The sequence below is a fragment of the Scylla paramamosain genome, chromosome 9 (assembly GCF_035594125.1).
Source record: "Scylla paramamosain isolate STU-SP2022 chromosome 9, ASM3559412v1, whole genome shotgun sequence".
NCBI lineage: Eukaryota > Metazoa > Arthropoda > Malacostraca > Decapoda > Portunidae > Scylla > Scylla paramamosain.
Genome location: NC_087159.1, coordinates 23425312 through 23439996, shown reverse-complemented (window position 1 = coordinate 23439996; position 14685 = coordinate 23425312). Strand labels below are relative to the sequence as shown.

Genomic DNA, 14685 nt, shown 5'->3' with positions numbered 1-14685 from the left:
TCCACTCATACTGCTCTTCTAGACAGGGTGGAATGAAAAGCTTTTCATCTCATCAACTCCTATCCTCTAACTGACTGTCTTCAGTCTCTCTCTCACTGCCGCAATGTTGCATCTCTAGCTGTCTTCTACCGCTATTTTCATGCTAACTGCTCTTCTGATCTTGCTAACTGCATGCCTCCCCTCCTCCCACAGCCTCGCTGCAGAAGACTTTCTTCTTTCTCTCACCCCTATTCTGTCCACCTCTCTAACGCAAGAGTTAACCAGTATTCTCAATCATTCATCCCTTTCTCTGGTAAACTCTGGAACTCCCTGCCTGCTTCTGTATTTCCACCTTCCTATGACTTGAATTCCTTCAAGAGGGAGGTTTCAAGACACTTATTCATCAATTTTTGACTACTGCTTTGATGCTTTTATGGGACTGGCATTTCAGTGGGGATTTTTTTGGGGGGGATTTTTGTTGCCCTTGGCCAATGTCCCTCCCACATAAAAAAAAAATAAAATAAAATAATACAGAATTATTTGCATACAAGTCACTCATGGGTGAAAACCGCTATTAAAACTGAAGCATGAATTGTTTCAGATGAAATAAGCAGTAACATTTGTATGCAGTGAGTGTGGAACAGTCAAGCCTTGCAGTAGTGTGCAACATTCTGGCAGAGCAGGTAAGGGTGTCTGAATAGCTTTCTTGTCTTCAGCCACAACTTCCAACACATCACTGTGCCATAATATAGTTTGAGGTCATGACTGATAAAACTAATTCACACTAAAATACTCTGCAGAGTGGCTTGTATTTGCATAAGTGATTAAGCAGGAAAGTTTTGATAAAGCAATACACATTACAGAATAGGGTCTTAACGTGAAGGATTCTGAGCAGTGGGGCAAGGGACCTCACTCTTGCCTCTGTGAATGACTTGTGACCTGGACAGCTACTAGATATGTTTCCTACTACTATGTTAATAATATTTATGGCATCTAAACAGACTAGGATAATAAAAAGGGATACCTAAGTAATGGAAGGTATCCAAAATGTGTAAAAGTGTGAAAATACCACCAGTGAGATGCTCTGACATTTCGTTTCATAATTGCTGTAACATCCTGTAAGTTTTATGAGTCATATTTGGTCAACACCAGGCATCCAGTGATCCTCATGCCACGGCAGTTTTTTTTTTTTTCTTTTTGTATTATGTTATTGTTAATATTGTTCATTTTGTTTTTATTTTGTTCCATTATACACATAGCAATTATCATGTGCTTTATTCATTGAAAGTAAAATAAGAAATTCATACACCTTCCAAAACCATTACACAAGTTGCACAAAATTGCAAAAATTTTGTACTGAATGTCACATTCTTGACCTGCTCAAGTTGTTACTTTTGCTGTTGTTGATGTTGCTACTACTTTTGCTGTTGCTTTAGACATATCAAAAACTTTTGATAGAGTCTGGCACAAAGCTTTGATTTCCAAACTACTTTCCTATGGCTTCTATCCTTCTCACTGTAACTTCATCGCAAGTTTCCTTTCTGACCGTTCTATTGCTGCTGTGGTAGACAGTCACTGTTCTTCTCCTAAATCTATTAACAGTGGTGTTCCTCAGGGGTCTGTCCTGTCACCAACTCTCTTCCTATTATTCACCAGTGATTTAAACAAAACTTCTTGTCCTATTCACTCATATGCTGATGACACCATTCTCCACTCTTCCACATCTTTTCACAGATGTCCAACCCTTCAGAAAGTGAACACCTCACACAGGGAAGCCACAGAACACCTGACTTCTGATCTCTCTAAAATTTCTGATTGGGGCAGAGCAAATTTGTTTTATTTCAATGCCTCATAAACTCAATTCTTCCATCTATCAACTCGACACAACCTTCCAGACAACTATCCCTCTTCTTCATTGACACTCAACTACCCCCCCCTCTTTTACAATGAACATCATTGGTCTGTCCTTTTCTTATAATCTGAACTGGAAACTTCACATCTCATCTCTAGCTAAAACAGCTTCTGTGAAGTTAGGCGTTCTGAGACGTCTCCGCCAGTTTTTCTCACCCCCCCCAGCTGCTAACTCTGTACAAGGGCCTTATCCATCCATGTATGGAGTATGCTTCACATGTATGGGGGAGTTCCACTCATACCACTCTTTTAGACAGGGTGGAATCAAAAGTTTTTTGTCTCATCAACTCCTCTCCTCTAACTGACTGTGTTCAGTTCCTTTTTCAATGCTGCAATGTTGCATCTCTAGCTGTCTTCTACCACTATTTTCATGCTAATCGCTCTTCTAATCTTGCTAACTGCATGCCTCCCCTCCTCCCACAGCCTTACTGCACAACACTTTCTTCTTTCTCTCACCCTTATTCTGTCCACCTCTCTAATGCAAGAGTTAACCAGTATTCTCAATCATTCATCCCTTTCTCTGGTAAACTCTGAACTCCCTGCCTGCTTCTGTATTTCCACCTTTCTATGACTTGAATTTCTTCAAGAGGGAGGTTTCAGGACAGTTATCCTTCAATTTTTGACTACTGCTTCAGACCTTATTCAGGGACCGGCATCTCAGTGACCTTTTTTTTATTAGATTTTTATTGCCATTGGCCAGTGTCCCTCCAACATAAAAAAAAATTATACTAGTACTAGTACTACTACTACTACTACTAATACTACTACTACTACTACTACAGAAATGTGGGAAGCAAACATAGGAAGGAGGGAATTAAAAGCATTCATAGGAGTATTTTCATGTATTCCCATAAGCCATTTTATGTAGTACTTTAAATAACTCTCTCTCTCTCTCTCTCTCTCTCTCTCTCTCTCTCTCTCTCTCTCTCTCTCTCTCTCTCTCTCTCTCTCTCTCTCCCCTTCTTTACACTATCTCCTTCCTTATAGCCAGCTTGGGAAGGAGAGAGAGAGAGAGAGAGAGAGAGAGAGAGAGAGAGAGAGAGAGAGAGAGAGAGAGAGAGAGAGAGAGAGAGAGAGAGAGAGAGAGAGAGAGAGAGAGAGCAGTATCCTATGCATAATTCCATGTATGTAATGTGGAGGTGGCAGTTTAAGCCATGTCTTTCAAAATAACATCTCTAAACAAAATAACAACTCTCATACAAGTGTTTACGTAACTGTCTATTTCTACATTCTACAACTAAGCATACAATTTTTTATCTGTTCTCTCTTGATAGTCACATTATAACACTGAGCATTCTATGGGTCAAAGAACATGGACGATGAATGTGCACATTATGATATGTATGTAAAGTGTGTGATACAAAATGCACCTGCCAATTGGAATTTTGATGATCAGATGGAAATCACTGAAGTTATTTTTCATAATTCTGTACAGAGCAGTGCAGGAATTAGCCAGATAATAAACTTATAACTCAGTACATTCCATTTTACAATGAGTTAACCTCTTCCATCCACTGCAAAGTCTTATTAACATTATTAACATGCTACATTTAAATGATTTGTACTTACAGGCATGCCTATCAGTGGGGAAAGGAAGGGTAGCACAGACTACCTGCTTGCATGTGCCACACTGTACAACATCTGGCTGAATGATTTTCCATCCATAAAGTGCAAACTCCAACGGGGTCACCTCTCTCACTCCCCAGCATCCAGGCCCAAATGAAGCAAGTCTTTCATAGAAGGCCTCAGAAGTATTTACCATAGCTGGAGGAAAAGTACAGGTGTCCTGGGTATTACCATTTTCACTGATTTCAGTCCTGGGAAAAAGAGATAGATTAATTAATAAATATATAAATGAATAAATTATATAATATATATATATATATATATATATATATATATATATATATATATATATATATATATATATATATATATATATATATATATATATATATATATATATATATATATATATATATACATACACACACACACACACACACACACACACACACACACACACACACACACACACACACACACACACACACACACACACACAGTGGAACCTTGGTTCTAGAACTTAATTCATTCCTGAATGCCATTTGAAATCCAAAATATTCAAAACCAAAACTATTTCCCCATAGGAATCAATGTAAAACTGATTAATCTGTTCACAGACACAAGTTTACACTGTCTTAGCGGCTTATGACAGACACTCCCACAACCAAGACGGATGCTTCACATCTCCAACTCACAAATTGTTTATCCAGAAAGGAGGTATTGAGCTTAGTGATACAAAACTCATCAAGAGATATTGCTTAGACCATGCAGGCATTCTCTTTGTCACCAATCTAGTGAGGGAAGCCTTACAGAAGGACGCAGAAAGGAGCAACCCACTTATTGCCAAAATGAAGGTGATCATAACACTTAGACATCTTGCTGCTGAGAAAAGCTACTGTAAAAATGCAGTTGTGTAGTGGAGACAGCATTGGGGATCATCAAGAGAGCCACAGGTGGCTTGGGATTACTCCTGAGTGCTTTTCAGCAGATCACATTTAACTTATTTCAAAGACTGAATTACTGTCTTACACTCTGTGTCTCTCCTCCAAATATATAAAAACAAAGTAAATATTTATAGAAATTCTAAATTAGTAATAAACCACAGCTTTTGCTATGTCTCTTAATACTTGAAATCAAGTAACTGTGTCCTAAAACAGAATTGTGGCACTGCAACCAAAACAATAATGAGTCCAGAATTTTGTTTGAAAATTGATTTGTTCAAAAAGGGAGGCATTTGGTAACTGAGGTTCCACTGTGTGTGTGTGTGTGTGTGTGTCTGTGTATGTATGTACATATATATATATATATATATATATATATATATATATATATATATATATATATATATATATATATATATATATATATAGTGGAACCTCAGTTGCCAAATGCCGTATATATATATATATATATATATATATATATATATATATATATATATATATATATATATATATATATATATATATATATAGTAAAAATCCTGTCTTGTAGTATTTAAAAGACTAAATAGGTGCTGCAACACTGAATATACCAAATGATCAGATGTGAATTTCATCAGCTATATTAGCAATGAATAAATTATTTGCAGAAAACACAACTAACATCTCAAAGGCATATTTATATATGAATCACGAGACCTTTCACAGCATATTTCTAGAAAACAAACCAATCTGGCAGCAGAGAACTTGATAAACTGAGATTTTTTTTCTAGTGTCCTCCCACAAAACCTCCTCTGACTCTCCTTCCTCCTTACTTTCCTCCTCTTTTGTTTCCAAAGCAACAAGACTTGTCACATTTAAAATGATCTGCTGGTCAGTCTGTTCCTCTACCACTGGTGGATTTTTGTTCACAAAGACAGAGTGGAAAGACAAGCACAGCAACACAATACTCGTTCTCATTTTCTTATTTTTTTACTTTGTGCCTTTTATGCTTTGTATTGCTAATATTCCTTTCCTCTCCTCCTCAGTGTAGTACTTTATTCATATATTCAAGTTTACACCAAAAATATTCTCATATATACCACTCACACCATTGTACCCATGGGTGCTGTAGCTAGCAGAAGAGCCTACATGATGGCAGACAATTGTAGCACTCCAACACCATTTTTAAACTTGCCACATGCCAATACCTTTTGAAAATAGCCCAAAAGATCAGATAACTTTCAGAATGAGGCTATTTTGCAAGTGTCAAAACATCAGGTTTTCCAAAACACTGATGCTGAAAGACAGGACTTTTGCTACATATACAAATATACATCAAGTCGTCAACTTATGACCTATGCAACTTATGATCAGGGTTGGCATTAAAAAAATTCATCCAAAAAAAAAAAAACCCAAAAAAAATAATAATAATAAATAAAATAAAATAAAACAAAACACTTACAAAAAAACTCCCCAAGTGGTGATTTTATTATTTTTTTTTTACATATCAAAATTTTGTTATATATCACACCAATAAATAAGGCAAATAATATGTACATACATATTAAAAATGTAAAAGTTTATCAAGTGTGACCCATTCAATTCCTGTACAGCACAGGCTTTACAAACACAGGCTTTGTCCAACCAGACCGACCTCTATCAGCATGACCTAAACAAATGTCTAATCTTCATTAATAGAGAGAGTCAAAATCTTTCAAGATCTAACTCCTCTCGTGACTTCTGGCACTTAGCCAAAAACTTCTCCAATAACTTTGCTTCTTCATCTTTCCCTCTTTTATTTCAAGCTGATGGCACCACTGCCACCTCATCTATTTCTGAAGCTGAGTTCTTTGCTCAAACCTTTGCTAAAAATTTTACATTGAATGATTCAGAGTTTGTTCCTCCCTCTCCGCACCCTCTGACTACTTCATGCTACCCACTAAAATCCTTCACAGTAATGTTTTCAATGTTCTCACTGGCCTAAACTCTCAGAAGGCTTATGGACCTGATGGGATCCCTCCTATTGTTCTCCAAAACTGTGCCTCCATGCTTGCACCTTGCCTAGTCAAACTCTTTCAACTCTGTCTATCAACATCTATCTTTCCTTATTGCTGCTGGAAGCTTGCCTGTTCCTAAAAAGGGTGACCATTCTAATCCCTTAAACTAATGTCCAATTGCTTTAATTTCCTGCCTATCTAAAGTTTTGAATCTATCCTCAGCAAGAAGATTCTGAAACACCTATCACTTCACAACCTCCTATTTGATCGCCAGTATGGGTTCCGTCAAGGCCACTCTACTGATGATCTTTTGGTTTTCCTTACTGAGTCTCGGTCATCCTCTTTTAGGGATTTGGTGAAACTTTTGCTGTTCCCTTAGATATATCAAAAAGCTTTTGATAGAGCCTGGCACAAAGCTTTGACTTCCAAACTATCCTCCTATGGCTTTCATCCTTCTCTCTGTAACTTCATCCCAAGTTTCCTTTCTGACTGTTCTATTGCTGCTGTGGTAGAGGGTCACTATTCTTCTCTTAAATCTATTAACAGTATTCCTCAGGGTTCTGTCCTGTCACCTACTCTCTTCCTATTATTCATCAATAATCTTATAAACCAAACTTCTTGTCCTATCCAGACATGGGCATGATTATGATTACTAATCAAAAAATCATAATCCATAGCTGTGATCATATAATCATAATCAAATCATAATAAAACAGTAGATAACACATGTAATCATAATCAAATCAAAATCATATTTTTCTTCATAATAATCAATGATTAAAATGTGATTATTGTGACTATTTCTTTGTAATTCCCATGAAGCACTTAACTTTTTAAGTCCAAGTATGTTTTGAAAGCCTAGCACCATCTCATGTTTTTACTTGCTTGTCTCCCATGATATACGAGTATCAGTCAAATGCACGCAAAGGTTATACATGTTTCAGCAGACTTGAAACAGTGCTGGTAAAAATCATTGCTGCCAGGCTGGTGTGGGAGTGCACAGCCACAGGGTTACATATGAAACATGTTGTCTGTGTAATCACTGTAATGTGTGTATCAGTCGTGGAACTGTCTATCATTGTGTGTGTGTGTGTGTGTGTGTGTGTGTGTGTGTGTGTGTGTGTGTGTGTGTGTGTGTGTGTGTGTGTAATAATAATAATAATAATAATAATAATAAACGGTTTATTCTTTGGGCAGTCAACAAACTGAAAATGTACATTGGGGGTGGGGAAATACTTGACATTAATCCTAAAGGTAAGTCAAATCTAGAAGGGACTATTGATTGATGGCTCCCACCATGGTGGGAATCGCACTGAGTCTGTACCGGTCCGTACGCGGCGCCTTTAGGGGCGTTATCTTGTTGTGGTATCTGGTGGCACAGGCCGGGCGAGGCGCGTCAGGCGGCAGCATGTTTCTGAGACGTGGATGATTCATAAGTCCCCTTCCAAACTTCTCCAGAGCCTCACGGTACCTGGTGGATAGTCTGGACAGGCTCAGGGTGTTCAGGGCTTTTTCATAGGTGGTGTATGCAGGGCCAAGGATGACTCTGCACGCCCTTTTCTGCACACTCTCCAACTGTAGCTGTTGAGTTTGTGTGAGGGAGGAGGACCACGCTGGGGAGGCGTACATGAGTTTGGGGAGGATGAAGGTAAGATACACCCCCCTTAACTCATCTGTCGGCGTCCCCAGCGACCTGAGTCTGCGCAGCATGTACAGCCTGTAGGTAGCTGATCTTATGGTGCTGGCGACATGCTGCTTCCAGGTCAGCTGGTCGTCCACTGTGACTCCAAGGAGCTTGGCACATCGGACCACCTGGAGGGGGTGAGGGCCCACTGAGAGCTGGGGAGGGGGCACTGGTACAGAGGAGGTACAGAAATGCATCACCACAGTTTTGTTGTGGTTGATGGTCATCTTGCTCTCCTCCGTCCACGTCTGCAGCCGCTCCAGAATCGCTTGCAGTGGCAAGTAGCCCAGGTTCTTGGTGGAAACTGGGACGCCCACGGTGCAGTCGTCCACATACTTCCAGCGATTGGGGGTGTCAGTGAGGGCGTCATTAACCCTTTCCTTCCGGCGCTTAAATTATTTTCCCGTTTTGTATGACGGCTAAAAATGGTAAACCTAGAAATTGTCAGAAAATTGTTTGAATACTAATAATTATTTTCTCTTTGTTATTCTGAATACAATGATATACTTTGTAGCTTGATGTGACCTCTGAAAGTTGAGTTTATGCCTTATAAAGGATTCCTCCTCCTCCCGCTGTGTGATCCGTCATCCAGAAACAGCCCGGAGAGCGATGACGCCACGCACACACACTCTCTCTCTCTCTCTCTCTCTCTCTCTCTCTCTCTCTCATCTTGGAGGGGAAATTGTACACTTCCAGTGAGAGAGAGAGAGAGAGAGAGAGAGAGAGAGAGAGAGAGAGAGAGAGAGAGAGAGAGAGAGAGAGAGAGAGAGAGAGAGAGAGAGAGAGAGAGATTTCATCCCTTTTCATATCAAGTTTCAGGCAAATAACATTATCTCTCTCTCTCTCTCTCTCTCTCTCTCTCTCTCTCTCTCTCTCTCTCTCTCTCTCTCTCTCTCTCTCTGACAAGTTACCTTCTACCATTTTATGATAAAATCAAAGATAATGAAAAAATTAACATGAAAGAAGGATAGATACCATCTCTCTGTTCTGATAAAACAGGTGGATTCTGTAAATAATTTTCTGAGTCCTCACTAATGTCTTCGCTTTCTTCAGTTTCTTCTTCTAAATATTCACTGTCACTGTCTTCAAACTCAGAAGCACTACTAAATACATATGTTGTGTCCTGCTCCATGGTGAGTTATGATCTGAGATCCTTCACTCTTATCAGGATGTCTCTTCGCACTTATCATGGTGCTTTCCACCCAGTGAGTGCTTTCCACCCGGCGGGTCGCTGGGGTTGCCAAGTGTCGCCCGGAGAAAGGGAAAATAGCTTAGTTACCGCTAAATTTCCAGAGCTAGTGACAACATTACATGTGGAAACATGCCAGACACTTCCACTCACACCATCTGACTCGAGAAACCGCGCTTGGAGCTCAAAATTGAGGCGCGAAAATTCTTGATTACGGATATGATCGCCGTCGCTACGGACGCATTTTTGCAATCGTATATATACGATTGCCGGAAGGAAAGGGTTAATGAGGAGGAGGAGGCATAGAGGACCCATCTTGGTCCCCTGGGGGACCCCACATGTCAGCTGTTGGAAAGTAGAGACAGAGCCCTGATAGCGAACGGCCTGACGCCTCCCTGTGAGGAAGTCGGCTAGCCACGCTATCAGGTTAGGAGGGAGACCCAGACTCACTGCCTTGCTGATGACAACAGTGTGATCAACAAGATCAAAAGCCTTTTTGAAGTCCACAAAAGCAACAGCTAGAGAGGTGTTTCGCTTGTCCAGGTGGCTGTGGATGAATTCAAGGAAGCTGGTCAGGTAATGGGAGGTGGAGGTGGCTTTAATATTTCCAAACTGTCTGATATCCATGGTATTACAGATTTTGGTGTAGGCCCAGTCATATACAAAATCTTCACAAATAAGGCTAGGGATGGGGGTGATAGAGACTGGCCTGAGGTCATTGAGGGACTGGAGGTTTTGGGAATGGGGGGTGACGTAAGATGTCTTCCAGTCCTCGGGGCAAGAGTGTTGGGAGAGGGAAGCGTTTATTATGGAGCATAGCGGTGTTGCTAGCTCTACAGCAAATTCCTTGTAAATTTTTATAGGGAGGTCAGTGGGAGTGGTGGATCTTGGTTTGAATTTGAGTATTCTCTTAAAAACATCCACCGCCTGGACACTGGGGGGATGAGAGGGGGCCGGAAGATAGGCAGGAAGCAGAGTGGTGTGGAGGGGAGGAAAGGTTTGACAGATAGCAGCAAAGTGATCGTTCATCTCCTGAGCTGCGAGAGTAGCAGGAAGGTGTGAGGTGCAAGGAAGAGACGAAGTGTGCTTTTGTAGGCCACACAAAGCTTTGATCTTAGCGTACCACTGTCTGTTGTTGGTCAGCTTGTGTGTGTGTGTGTTGTAGTACTGTATCAGCAAACATGTTTGTATATGCATATGCTGCTGGCTATGTAAGGCAAACAACACATTTGTACATGCACATGCTGCTGGCTTGTTTTATGGCAGACTGGTAGACTCATCACTCCACTCCATTCCTCCTCAACAAGTACATCTCTAGATCATCATGGGGAAACCAATACTGGACCATTTTCATGGCAGCTCCAAGGCAGATCCTACTACTCAAGTGAAATTGAAATGCAAGCACTGTGACAAGGTTGTTAGTGGTAACATTCAACGGACTTCAAATTTCTGTACTCACATGATGGTAGGGTAACATGTAATTGTATCATATCGTCACCTTCATAAACAAACTACCTAATTCATTTTATCAACTGTTTAGTCTTTTCTTATTTTTTTTACAATAATTCAGAGTTTATTTGTTTATAACTTTATAACAGAAGGACAAAAACTTTCATATGACCTTCTAAAACAGAAACTCAAGGGAAATAACTGAAAAAGTCATAAAATTCTTCTTAAAACATTATTTCCTTGAATCTTTTCATAACTAAGATTTAGTCATTACTCGTGAGGCAAGGTGTCAAAAACTATGGCAGTCAACTCACATAACTGACTTCATGGATTTAGGCAGACTTTCAGTGGTTTTTACCCTGGAGGGCATGCCTCCCTAGGGAGGTGACAGTAATTCCCAGGAGGGCACAAGCCCTGGGAAAAATGTAAGAATTTCCTAATTAAATTGATTAAGCTGGTGGCACAATGGGAAAAATTTCCCTAACTGATGCTGGTTTTTGCTACTCATTTTGAAATTTGTTTTGAAAACAAACTGGTTTTACCTTCACACAGTGGGATGCCCAACAGCTGTCCATATGATTATTTTTTTTTTATGACTATGACACTAGATATATTGGTATTAGTAACATTCTGAATCTTGTTCATTCAAAGCTTTGCCAATTTCAGTCTTCCACCAAACTGGCGTGGCTGACTGGTAGGAATGTTGGCTATCTTTGGTGGTTTACGTCCCACCACCGCGCGTCTTGAGTTCTCAGTTATTTGCTATATATGCAATGTTACCAGGGGAGCAGGAGCAAAACATCTCTCTCTGTGTGAATTTGAGAGAGAGAGAGAGACAGAGAGAGAGAGAGAGAGAGAGAGAGAGAGAGAGAGAGAGAGAGAGAGAGAGAGAGAGAGAGAGAGAGAGAGAGAGAGAGAGAGAGAGAGAGAGAGAGAGAGAGAGAGAGAGAGAGTCTTAATGAGGCAGAAATCAAAGTTTGCACTCTCTAGAGAGACTGTGAGACAGAGGTGTTTCACTCGTAACATTGCATATATAATGGCTAACTGGCAGCTCAAATCACATGGGACGTAAACCACTAAAGATAGTTGAATGCTTAATGAAATTATATAATTACGAATATTTACAAATAATGCATTTGAATATGTAATAGGAACAAAATTACAAATAAATCATGCTAGATCTCAATTTATCTTATAGTAAAACATACAAATAGAAGATATATTTGAATCCTCATGTTAGCAGCAACGTGCTAGAGCATACTGTTATCTGTACTCCTCAACAACTAAAATCCCCAATCTTGCGACTCATTTTGAATAATAAAACAGAAAAGGAAAGACAAAAACAACCAACAGTTACTGAGATTGTCCTACTGTGTTGCCAGCATTAATCTGTTAACCAGATCACTGGTTCATGATGAAGTGTTTAATAAAACTCACTCCTCCCCACCTCCCCTCAGGCTTCAGGATAAATTTTCATATATATATATATATATATATATATATATATATATATATATATATATATATATATATATATATATATATATATATATATATATATATATATACACAGTAAAATCCCTCTCATCCGGCATTCGAGTATCCGGCAGCTTCAAGTATCCGGCACATTTTTCCCCGAGCCTTAAAATCAATAAAAAATCACTGTGTACTCATAAAATCGATTAAAATTCCCGCACGAGGCATACTTTGTCCCCTCGCCACCAGAGCGCACTGCTTCGTGCCACCCACGGCCCACTGCACTGTGTTTACTCAATGACTCAGTCCCGCGTGTGCACTGTTTATCGCCTGACGGCTTCATCATGTCTAAAGTTGTAGAAAAGAGGAATCGTGTTGTGCTTACACTTAAGCAGCTGATCAGATCAGCTGATCTTTGTTACGGTAAGATGCGTGAGTGTAGGGTGGTGATTGTGGACATAATTTTACTTCTATTCAAGTATCCGGCAATATTCAAGTATCCGGCATGTCGGCGGTCCTGTTGATGCCGGATAAGAAGGATTTTACTGTATATATATATATATATATATATATATATATATATATATATATATATATATATATATATATATATATATATATATATATATATATATATATATATATATATATATATATATATATATATATATATATATATATATATATATATATATATAAAATTACTGCAATGTATTCTGTTCTTTCTACTTTCAGAAACATCATCCAGATGTCAAGGTGAACAACAGCAGCAGGTGGAGCCCTTGTTCCAATAACTGACTTTGGGATATCTATTACTAAGAAAAAATGGAGCAATAGTGATCCACGTAAAAAAGGAAACAGACAAGTCATTCCTTTGCTTCATTGCTCTCTCTCTCCAACCTCTTTCAAGGGTTAAGGATCTTAACTTTCAAGCTCTTCTTAACAAGGCCCAGCCCAGCTACACCATTCCAAACTGTGAGGAGCTCATTAGCAAGTTTCTTCCTTAGCAAATTCAACAGCTACAGGAACATCTCAGTAAGAAATTTTGTTCTGTTGGTTATGTCTGTGTTACAGTTGACCTTTGGACAAACAGACAGATGCTGTCGTACATTGGGATCACATGTCATTTCATTGATAACTTCCAGCTCCAATCAACAATGGCATGCAGAAGATTCAAAGAATCCCACAATGCAGAAAAGACTCATGCCATGTTCACCAAAATCATCACTAGCTTTAACCTAGAGACAAAGATTTTGACAATTGTAACTGACAGTGCCAGCAATATGCTTAAAGCATTTGTGACACTCTGGTCTGGACGATGTAGACTCTAATCAAGACATTGAAAGTGAAGAGGAGGATGACACCTTTGACATTCCTGATAACACTGAGAAATTCCTAAAGCTATTGCCTGAACATGTCAGATATTTTGTTCATACTTTAATTACTGTGAAAGATGAGCTCAAAAGAGCAGGGCCTGTATCAGGAGTCATTGGAAAAGCATCATGTCTAATATCACACATTCGTCATTTTGTATTGGCATCCAACATTCTCGAAGGTGAATGCAGACCTCAGGCCAAAAATGCAACCTGATGGAACAGCAGTAACAAGATGCTTCACTCCCTTCTGATTATTGATCCAGCCAAGCTTGATCAGTTAAACTGTCCAGTAAAGCTAATCAAATATGAACTTAATCTCATCAAGGAAATAACAGACATTTGATACCATTTGAAGTAGCAACTCTAGAGTGTCAGGGAGAGAATGTTGTAACGTCAAGCAATTCATGGACTGAAAGCTAAACTTGAACAACTGTCACAGACATACAAGTCAAAGATGATTACTACTCTTAAAAACTCAATCAAGAAAATATTAAAGATCTATGAAGACATGGAGATGTTTCAGCTGGCTTCACTCTTAGATCCACACTTTAAAATGGACTGGTGCTTACCAGAAATCATGTTCATGAAATCCCTACTGAAGTCTAAAGTAGAAGAAATTATGCCTACTACCACTGAAGAACAGGGTTCCCTTCAGGAAAATAAGGAGGCACCTACAACAAAGTGCAAGCTGTTCAGATTCATGACACCATCAGCATCAATAAGTTCTTCCCAATGTATATTAAAATCAACTTTATCACAAGTAGAATCCTACCTGAGTCAGCCAAGAACAGAGGATGACAGTGATCCCCTTCTCTTCTGGGAACAGAATCAGTTAATATTATCTCAACTAACTATATTGGCTCTCCGATATCTGTGTATCCCAGCATCATCAACTCCAGTTGAGAGACTTTTCTCTATATTGCTGGGAGTCTTTCATCCTGAACAACAAAGAATAACCAATGTTCACTTTGGTTGATGTTTATCAAGTCTAACCCACACATAGTAAATTAGACACTACATGAGAAATAATCTGGCCTATAAGAAATCATGTGTATAACAAGTTCTATATTTTTCAAAGAGAAATACTTTGTTTTCATTATTGCCTGTGATCATGGTTTTAAATAAATTCATAGAA

The 14685-nt window shown here is 39.1% G+C and overlaps 1 protein-coding gene across 9 annotated transcripts in view; it reads right to left on the bottom strand.

Moving 5' to 3' along the window:
* LOC135103726 (zinc finger C3HC-type protein 1-like) overlaps positions 1-14685 on the bottom strand; it is a 111540-nt gene that overhangs the window by 75316 nt on the left and 21539 nt on the right. For 8 of the 9 annotated variants that reach the window (XR_010270187.1, XM_064010376.1, XM_064010381.1 and 5 more), the window contains one exon: positions 3460-3707. Coding sequence is in view for 7 of the 9 variants with exons in the window: in XM_064010376.1 (XP_063866446.1) it covers positions 3460-3707 (248 nt within the window). In the remaining 2 variants the exon portion in view is untranslated. The remainder of the gene's footprint in view (positions 1-3459; positions 3708-14685) is intronic. The other variant, XM_064010382.1, reaches the window with a different exon arrangement.